Here is a 10,212-nt window from a genome sequence, read left to right as displayed (position 1 = left end):
CCTCTGCACTTGTTATGGGTGGGCTTGGGTTCTAAGATTGCATTTTGCTCCTTCTCATTGTCATTTTGTGTAGCGCTGTCTTCTGACCTTCGTTGTAGATCTTTGGTGCAATTATAACCTTAGCACGTGCTGAAGTTCAGGTGCAGATCTACAAAGTTTGGATTTATCCAGTTGTGCCTGGCTTGGGTCTGGCTGTTGTGCTCAACTCCTTCCTGCTGCTGCCCTTGGGGGTGAATCTGTTGTGCCCCTCTGGCAAAATGTTCTGCTCTTGGACTAGCTGGGTGGTTCTGTCCCCTACACTCTCTTCAGGGATTGCAGCTGCAAGGTTTCACCCCAGGCCTGTATGCCAGGCCTGAGCTGAGTCTGGAAGGGACAAGTTGGAGTAGGGGGGAGAAGCAGCTCTCCCACACACTCACCGGGCTGGGCTAGGACTGGATCTGGGGGTTCCCGGAAGGCGGCAGAAATTCCTACTCAGCAGGTGGGATGGGGGAGGTGCTGCGGAGTGGTGGTGGGCATCCCAAGGGCGTGGAAGAGGGTCTCACCCACGTTGTGCCTGGGCTGGGACCTGTAGGTCCCGCCAGCGCAAGGTAGCCGGAAGCTGCGAGCCTTTTTGTACTTTGCCTTTCTGGTCTTCTGGCTGGTCTCTTGGCACATTTTCTGGAATTTTTTTGCCTTACTTTCTTTTTTCCTGAGCAGTATACCTACCCTGCCATGTGGTGAGACTTTGGATGTGAGACTGTCTGATTCCTTCTCAAAGGGAGCTCTGGCGAGTATACGTGGGCCACTGCAAGAGTCCCTGAGCCCTCTCGGCTGCACGGCCTTCCTGGAGGCCGGCTCTGATGAATGCCCACACCTGTGCTACCTGACTTCCTAGAGTAGACACTGGGTTGGCTTATACGGCGTAAGTCCAGTGGCCTTGCTTTCTTTGTCTTCTGCTGCAGACTCACTTTTCTGGCTTACAGCCTGAGCCTTCTGTTGCTCAGGCTGGAGTGGTATATTGGTTCTTTTTCCATTGCTGGGGCAAAATACCTGACAACCACAATTTAAAGTGAAGAGAACTCACTTAGCTTATGGTTTTGGTGGATTCAGTTCATAGTCCACTGGCTTCAGTGTGGAAACATCATTATGGAGGGAGGGTGTGGTGAAAGCTCACAGCGGGTGGCCACAGGAGCACAGGACAGGAATAAGAACACACCCTTGGGGCTGGTGAGATGGCTCAGTGGTCTAAAGCACCTACCTAGAACAAGTTTAGCAAAGTACAAGGGACCGCGGTTCAATCCTCCAGCACCACATGCCAGCCAGCCCCGCCCCCTGGTGGGCTAAGCTGGCCACACACACAAATAAATAATTAAATATTTAAAAAAAAAAAAAAGAACACACCCTTTCAAGTCATGTACACAAGCTTTTTGCAACACATTTTAGATCTAAATCATAACGCTACTCAGAAGGCTGAGGCCCATCTCATTATATAAAATATATTTAGTCCTTCTTTAATAGTTAACAAAATTCTAACAGTTCCAGCACTGCTGAAAAAAATCCAAGTCCTAACTCCCTTCAACATTCCAGGCAAACTTTTAGCTGTGAGCCCCTGTGTCAATTAAAAGTTTAATTATTTCTAAAGTTAAATATTTCTGAAATGCAATGACAGTAAATGTTCCAATTCCAAGAAGAAACAGTAAAGGAATAGAAAGGAATTGGGCCGAAGCAAGACTCAGACTCAGCAGGGTGAACAGTAAGTGCTCTAACTCTGTCTGCAAGCACCCAGGATGTGTTGTGGTGAGGTGTGAACTCCAAAGCAGCTTGCGCAGCCCTACCCCAATGGCTTGCTTGTTGCAGCCCTCCTGGTTTCTCTCTTGGGCTGGCTCTGCTTGCTGCCTGTGGTTTTCCAACAAATGTTCCACACTCCTGCTATCTCCAGCTTCCACTGGACCTTCTGCTTCTCTCACAGCTTCCTGCATCACCCTGTTAGTAGGACCTTCCCTGGCCTCCCAAGCCTTCCTCTGAAATTGGAGTGGAAGCCTCCATGAGCCCACCATTCTTGTATTCTCCATCTCCGATAAACCATCACCAGTAGCTGAAGTCCATGGCAGAAGTGATTGGATGATTGAATTCAGGATGGGCTTGAATGAGCGGGGCATCCTGTGTTATCTTCTCAGAGCACAGTCTGTCAAAATCCACCCTTAACATACTTTTGAGCCTGTGATAGTCATCTTTCTCATTGTCTGATAGAAAATATTTGGCTTCTTTTAAGTGGCAATAATCTGTTTAGCAACCACACTGTCCTTGGCTCCCAGCTTTGCAGATGCTTGCTGTCTAGTAAAACTGCAAATTTTCATACCTTTGAGCTTTTTGTACTGCATTTCTCACTGTAGATCTGACTGGAAGTACCCATGACACAGCCTGAACATTGACCTGCCTTGAAAGTCCCTCTGCCAGATTTAGTCTACCTTTAAATTCAGCCCCACATGGTCTTAGGACATGGACAAAACACAGAAAAAAATCATTATCAGAGTATTACCATATGCATGGCCTCTAGTCCAGTTTCTAATATAATCCTCACTCCTACTTGAAACTTTGAGCCTGGCCTTTACTGTCCACAGTCTTATCAATATTCTGGTCTGAGCTCCAGCCAGAATCCGCCATCAAACTAGGCTCACAGCATTCATGGGTTCTTTAGCATCCCTGAACCTTTCCAAACTCTTTTTTTTTTTTTTTAATTTTATTTGTGTGTGTGTGTGTGTGTGTGTGTGTGTGGCCAGCTCAGCCCACCAGCGGACTGGGCGGGCTGGCATGTGGTGCTGGGGTATTGAACCGCGGTCCCTGTGCTTTGCTAAGCTTGCTCTAAGTAGGTACTTTAGGCCTCTGAGCCATCTCACCAGCCCATCCAAATTCTTTCTACAGACAGTTCCAAAGGCTTCCACATGGTCAAGTATAATGACAGCAGCAACCCCAGTTTTGTGTAACTAAACCCCAGTTTACTTTTCCATGGCTAGGACAAAATACCTGTCTTTAGTTCCATCCATATTTTAATTCTGCCTTAGTTTTCTCGTTGCTGGGACAAAGTATCTAACACCCAGGTTAAAGAAGGAAAGATTTCTTTTGGCCCACAGCAGAGGTTTCAGTCCATAATTGGCTGGCTCCAAGGCAGGGTGGTATGGCAGAAGAGCATCACAGAGGAGAAATATTTCATGGCATACAGAAGATGGCCAAAGCAGTAAACAAGAGACAAAAATGACCACGCTCTTGTTGTCCTGTACATTTCACCTAGGCCTAAAGGTGGGCAGCACTCACACCCTTAATCCTAGCATCATGTCGTTGATCCCAGCAGCACAAACCCTAGACCCAGCCACCTCTGAGACTCCACCTGTGATCATACGAGGCTTCGGGGAGATGTCGAGAAACCAGCCATCACAGTACCCAGCACCTGCAGCATAAGAGGAAGGGGGAATTTGGTTCATAGTTCAGGGAAGGGTTTGCTGTTGTGAGAAGAGCAGAAAAGATAATGTCTTCTCAGCATTACCTGATTTTTTTAATCATAAGAAGTGTCAGCCACACATAAAGGTAAAAGACGTGTTTTTCTACACACGTCTCTAGATGCAGATAGGATGAGATCCCCACACCCACTGTCTTTCCTTTGTTACCTTGCCATCTTCCTCCCTCCTCTGTGGGGGCGTATGAAGGTGCACCTCAGGCACTGTCACCTCACCCTTGTACGCTGAGTGTACTTTGAAGACTGCACATTGGCTTGCATGGTGTGATGGCCTTGTCCCGCGGTGGCTGTGCCCACGTGCCATCTGATCCCCTAGCTCTTGGCACACTTCCTTAGCTAACCTCCATTAAGCTACTGGCATATTTGCATCAGGTTGTGCAGAAGGGCAGCCTGTAACATTTGGTGCACCTCAGTCTCTCCCAGCTAGAGTTTCCCACCCTCCTCTTGCTTTGCTTTTCCTTGCAAGCCACGGGGCAGCTGCCCTGCAGAGGGTTCACCTCTGGGTTGTCCCACTGCTCCCCAGTTCCCTCGGACCCTACGCAGCCGCTGTGCTCTGCTGGCTCCTTTTGCAGTCCTGCCGAGACTGCTCTGTGGCTCCAGGTGATGGCAGCCAGCCTGCTGTTCGTCAGGTCTGGATCAGCGTTCCTAGGTGGTCCTGCTTATCATCTGGGCTGTTTCCACGGTCCTCAGAGTGCATGGAGGAGACTGGCGAAGCACTTTGCTCTCCTTTCATGATGATCCTCAGCATCCACGGCCAGTGCCCTCATCACTTCCCACTTCACTGAGGGCTTGCACACTCTTGCTCCCCAGGCTTCAGTTGCTGGAGTGCCTGGGTTTGTGTATGGATTTAAGAGTTTCTGTTGGCTGCCTTCCCGAACCTCTTGCTGCTCGCTTGCCCTGGGTTGGGGCAGTGTGAGTCCCTTGCGAGACAGCTCTGTTTCCATAGCATGGCTCTTGCTTTTTGGCTTTACCAGGTTGTCCAGCCCCATTTTCTAACTGACGCTGTGGTGTTGAAGCCAGCTGCTTCTCCAGGAATCGCCTTGCCTCCTGGTGGGGAGGGTATGAAGAGACGCAGCTCTGGTTCTTGAGGCTTTGAGGCTGTTTTGGGGACAGGTAATGAACAGTGAATTGAAGCTTTTAAAATTAAATTTTATGTTATAGGGTTTTTCCTCTTCAATCTTATGCTTCTTCCCTATTTTTCTTACGTTGACTATTGGCTTCTAACAGCCTTGTCATAGATTGCTTATTTGTGCTGTCCTGCTGGGTAGAAACTGCAGCTCAAGTGTTGAATGAGGTCTGGTCTCCCTGCAGCTTCGTCTGTAGACCATCTTCTTTGTTGGAAGGCTGCTTATGGCCATTAGCAGCTATGTCACCCACCAACATGGAAGTTAAGGGTCATTCTCTTTGTTGTAAACTTTGGGGATTTTTTCCTTTTCGATTCAGTATTTGGGTTTGAATATATGAGCATGTATGTTTCCAAGTCAGGACTGTGAGACACAGCATAACTCGGAGAACTCCTCACTTCATTCCACTCTCTACTCCCCCAAAGACTGTCATAAAACTTCCCTCAAAGGAAGTTTTAGGTTCTCTTTTCACCATGTTGATTTTTATACATAAAAATGAAAGTGTGATGCATTCCCTTTCCCTTTCTTCACCCGCAGATTGTGCCACAGGCCATGTGTCGCTCTGTGCTGTACATTTCTGCTTAAATCAGTGCTTCCCCTCCTCCCACCTGTTTAATGGTTAGCAGGAGAGGGAGTGCTAGGCTTGATTCACTCACCCCTGCGTCTGGCCGTGTGGTAGGCTGCCAGCAGGTGTGCTAGATGGATACTGCCTCTCAGAATGACTTGGGATCCTGGTCATTTCCTGTTCCTGTCAGTGGATCTTTGGGATACAGTTCTAGATGTGTGATTACTAGGGGAAAGGATACATGCGTATGTCATTCTTCTAGACATGTGGTTGTTGTTTTACTGAAATTCTGAGTAGGTGAATTTCACATTCCTAACACCTCCACCCAGAAGCAGTCCAGTTTATGTTGCCATTTTGAAAAAGAAGAAAACATTTCAGTCACCCACACACCCTGTCTTTGTGTGGAATATATTATTGGAATTGTTACTTGAGGATCTCGTGATTTGATTTAATCAAAGGACCACTGCATCAGATACAAAGATGAAAAGCTTGTTGGCATGGTTGTAACCCTCCAAAGAGTTCTGGTTGAGGATTTGGGGCTTATCTTCTTCTGTTATCACTGCCTCATTCTGTTGTAATTGTTGTCCTCGGTGGGTTATCCAGGCTGGGAAGGGCGTCCTCACTGCTGCCCCGAGTGGGGCTGACTGTGGTGGGTGGATAGAGGAGTCTTAAGGGGCTCTGCCATGCTCAGCAGATGTTAATTGAACCCCTCTCTCTGCTGGGCTGTAACAGTTCCTCCCTTGCAGCGCTTACATCCTGGTGCAGGAGATAGATCAAAAAGCAAGAAGAGAAGATAATTGCTAGTGTATGGAGTCCAGCGAGGACCTGCTACGGCAGCACAGGACCAGCTGACACAGCCTGCCTAAAGAGGGGAGAGGGTGCCTCTGAATTTGGAACAGTGAGTGCAGCAGCCCTGAGCCAGGACTCAGCCTGGCCTGCTTGAGACCTAGCGAGACAGAAGAGACAGCATGCCGAAGAGACTGAGGATGCGGTTGGGTAGGGCCGTGGTCCTCAGGATCCAGAAACTGTGGAGGGTGGTTAAGCAGGGAGTATTTGGTACCAGTGTGCCACCTGTGTATTTTTTTCTATAAAAAAAGAAGGCAAGCTTGGGAGATAGGTCAGTATCTTAAACACCTGCCTGGCAAGTGCAAGGTCCTGAGTTCAATCCCTGGTACAAAAAAAAACTTCGTAAAAGTGAAGGCAAGTTTCATGTGGGGTTTTGCTCCAAATCAGCAGCATTGTTACCATCTGATGTTCAGAGTGGCTCTTTTCTTTGTTATTCTCTTGTGCAACACAGCTGCATTTCACACTTGGGTATTGAGGACATCTTTTCTTTCAGTAGCATTTCCCCTGGCAGTAGCTGAATAACTGCACTGGGCAATTTTGATTGGATTGTGTGCTTGGCTTTGAACAGCAGCATGATCTCTTCACATTCTCTTCTTCAGACCTGCAGATCCAAGAGACGTCCCTCTGGAAGAGAGAGAAGGGGGCAGTTTCCTCAGGACCAAGAGGTTTGTGGTATATGGATGTCATAAAATTAATGAGGGCAGCAGCTTTCCAGACAGAGAAGGCATTGTCCACTGACTTTGGTTTCTGTTGCAGAAGACTGGCAAACCGCCCTTGTCGGGCTTTCCCGGGAGCAGGACGCACCGGCCAGGAGTCAGAAGCTGCTTGTAGGAAGGCTTTCTGTCTGATGAGGAGAAGGCAGAATGACACATTGACTCTTCGCGGGGGTGCTGCAGGGGCTCACAACCAGCTGGTGCCATCTCATCCTGGAAATCCAGGGACACACTGTGTAGTCGTTTTTCTGGACGTGAGAAGTACAAGACTGCTCTCCAAGAAGACAATTCCAGGGGCCTAAACACGCAGAGGTTTGCACTTTGGCAGCTCCTTGGAATGTTTGAAAACTCAGGATCTAAAAGAAGTTCTATGTTAATGAGTTACGGAGTTGATGTGGAAGTAAATGTCACTTTATAATCAGTAGGAACACTGAGTGAGGAACACTATGCAGGAAGAAACCTTCCATAGAAAGACAGGCAGGGAAAAGCTTAGGTTGACCTTAAACTTGCCCCATAGAGCAAGCCTGAGATAGACTGCCAGCATGGCCAAATAAGAGACTTGATAAAATAGCAAGCCTGTAACTGGAGTAGCTGTAAGGAAATTTTCTCTTCTAAAACACGATACCAAATAGGAAAAATGATCTACAAGTGCCCCATGTGTAGGGAATTTTTCTCTGAGAGAGCAGACCTTTTTATGCATCAGAAAATCCACACAGCTGAGAAGCCCCATAAATGTGACAAGTGTGATAAGGGTTTCTTTCATATATCAGAACTTCATATTCATTGGCGAGACCACACAGGAGAGAAGGTCTATAAATGTGATGATTGTGGCAAGGATTTTAGCACTACAACAAAACTCAATAGACATAAGAAAATCCACACAGTGGAGAAGCCCTATAAGTGTTATGAGTGTGGCAAAGCCTTCAATTGGAGCTCCCACCTGCAAATTCATATGCGAGTCCACACAGGTGAAAAGCCCTATGTCTGTAGTGAATGTGGCAGGGGCTTCAGTAATAGTTCAAATCTTTGCATGCACCAGAGGGTCCACACAGGTGAGAAACCCTTCAAATGTGAAGAGTGTGGAAAGGCCTTCAGGCACACCTCCAGCCTCTGCATGCATCAGAGGGTCCACACCGGAGAGAAGCCCTATAAATGCTACGAGTGTGGGAAAGCCTTCAGCCAGAGCTCCAGCCTCTGCATTCACCAGAGAGTGCATACAGGAGAGAAACCTTATAGGTGTTGTGGGTGTGGGAAAGCCTTCAGCCAGAGCTCCAGCCTCTGCATCCACCAGAGAGTACACACAGGAGAGAAGCCCTTTAAGTGCGATGAGTGTGGAAAGGCCTTCAGCCAGAGCACTAGCCTCTGCATCCATCAGAGAGTACACACCAAGGAAAGAAACCATCTCAAGATATCAGTTATATAAAACGTTTTGCTAGGAGTTAAAAATCTTAAAACCCTTAAGTGCCACTAGGAAGGAAACCCTGTAATATACCTACATTGACCCAAGAAAAGATTGACAGCAGTACCCAGCAAATTGACTTTTTTGAAGAGGCTTAGGTGAGGTTCATTTTTTGGTTCGTTGATTTATGCCAAGTGTGTTCCACATCTTGAGTTTGAATGTGGGAGCCATCTGAGCACGTGCCTGAGTCAGGCTCTTGTGTCCCAGTCACAGACATGTGCTTCCCAGGATCCAGCACGATGCCTCAGTGGTTGAAATGCTGCCCAAAGCCTGGGAGCAGGGCCTGGCCTCCTGAGCCACCTTCAGCCTGCTGTCCTGAGAAGTGGCCCAGTGCTCCCATGGGAGCTCCCACCCTTCCTTCCTCTTGATCTCCTCCTGGTCAGTGCATTTGAAGAGGGACAGCTCCCACTCTGAGCATGTTTTGGCATTTCTGAGGCTGTCATGTGATTCAGTTCCATAGCTTTCCATATGTCCCATTGTTTCAGCACCCACTTTACCTCATGTCCTCAAATACCTACCCCTTCCTAGATGGCATTCAATTTGCTTTAGATTTTAGGTGACTCATTCCCACTCACTTCGCCTATCAGAAGTCATTGGCAGGCATACATGCTCTGAAATTCTAGTTTTGTAGATTCTGCTAATCACTGTGTCTCCATTGTAGACTTATTTTCTAGTGGCTGCACCACATATTTTGAACTTGAAATTTTTTTAGGGGGGATAGCTGAATAAGAAGCAGGAGGAAGAAGCAAGCAGAGTATGAACTCGTGTCCTCCCAGAATTGTGCCCTCGAGCTTTCTTTGTAACATGGGATGCTCCTTCCGAATCAGGGGAGACCTTAGCAGAAGGGATGATGGGGGAGCCCCTCTGGATCGTGTCACTGTTCTGACACCGTGGGCAGTTCTGTGGAGGAGTCCTTGGGTTCTGTGCACCAGTTCCTGCTTAGGCATGAATGTCTGCTCTCATTCTGTCATTCTTGGCATTCTTCACTCAGCAAATATTTATTGAACACCTGGGTGCCAGGCACTGCTGGGTGCTGGGCATACCACTGAGTCAGACAAGGTCCCTGCTCTCATGGAGTTTTATTTCTGGTGGAGAACACAGATGATAAGTAAACAAATAATGTAGTTTGAGGTAGTGGTTAAGTACTATGAAGAAAATAAACTGGGGTGGTGACGTAGAGGGGGTGGGGGTGGGTGGCATTAGCTAGGGTCAGGGAGGGCCCTGCCAGGGGCTGCTGGGCTGGCCATGCAGTGCCTGGTGCCAGCTGCCCTGCAGGTGCTGCTTGCCGGGGGGACAGGAGGATGGCTAGGCGTCAGGTATGGGGCTGAGTAACCATGCGGTAGCCTGACTGCTGTGGGCCTGTTTGGGGTTTTCTGTTTTGTTTTTACTAGATTGGTATTAAAAACTCTATGGGGAAACTCAAGGAATGTTTAGAAGACCAAAAGTCCCCAATGACGTGAACAAAAGCAACCAGTTTTCCCCTTCGTTTTGCTTCTCATTCCTGTTTTATTGATTTCCCACTTGCAGCCCTCACGCTCAGGAAGTCTTGGGGAAACTAAGGATCTGTGAAGCTCTGAAATGGGTGGTCAGGTTGGTAGTGTCTGTCCGCTGTCTCAGGCGGGTAACGAATTTCTCAAAATAATTACCAAAATACGGAAACTACACTTTGATTTTTCTCTCCATGTTTGACTCAGTTCCTTCTGTTTGACTGGAAGGGGTTTTGGCATAACTGAAACCTCAGTGCAGAAGAGGGTTTTAAGGAGCACACAGTGTGGTGGGTGGCCATGGAACTTGGGAGGGGTCAGTTTTTCCATACCAAGGTGAGCCCCGTGTATGCCAGCAAGCCTGGTCAGTCGCCTCACGCACTCCACCTCTCCAGGGAGAGGGCAGCGTAGTCACTCGCTGGAGCCCCTTCCAAGCCCACAGGCCACGATGCGATTTACTGTAGTGTCTCGTCACTCTTCATGTCACAGTAGCGTGGAGCAGTAGAGAAAAGCCTAGACTCTTAGTTGCTA

At 48.0% G+C, this 10,212-nt stretch overlaps 1 protein-coding gene across 1 annotated transcript; it reads left to right on the top strand.

Annotated features, from left to right (window-relative positions):
• The first annotated feature begins 7,284 nt into the window (after positions 1 to 7,284).
• On the top strand, positions 7,285 to 9,861 carry Znf664 (zinc finger protein 664). Its single transcript, XM_023720570.1, has one exon. It carries the CDS (start codon positions 7,376 to 7,378, stop codon positions 8,159 to 8,161), a length of 786 nt encoding a protein of 261 aa, XP_023576338.1. The 5' UTR covers positions 7,285 to 7,375; the 3' UTR covers positions 8,162 to 9,861.
• The last annotated feature ends 351 nt before the right edge of the window (positions 9,862 to 10,212 follow it).

This window comes from Octodon degus, unplaced genomic scaffold, assembly GCF_000260255.1.
Source record: "Octodon degus isolate 3935 unplaced genomic scaffold, OctDeg1.0 scaffold00076, whole genome shotgun sequence".
NCBI classification, from domain to species: Eukaryota; Metazoa; Chordata; class Mammalia; order Rodentia; family Octodontidae; genus Octodon; species Octodon degus.
The sequence above is the reverse complement of the archived record's forward strand: the minus strand, read 5'-3'. Positions and strand labels throughout refer to the sequence as shown.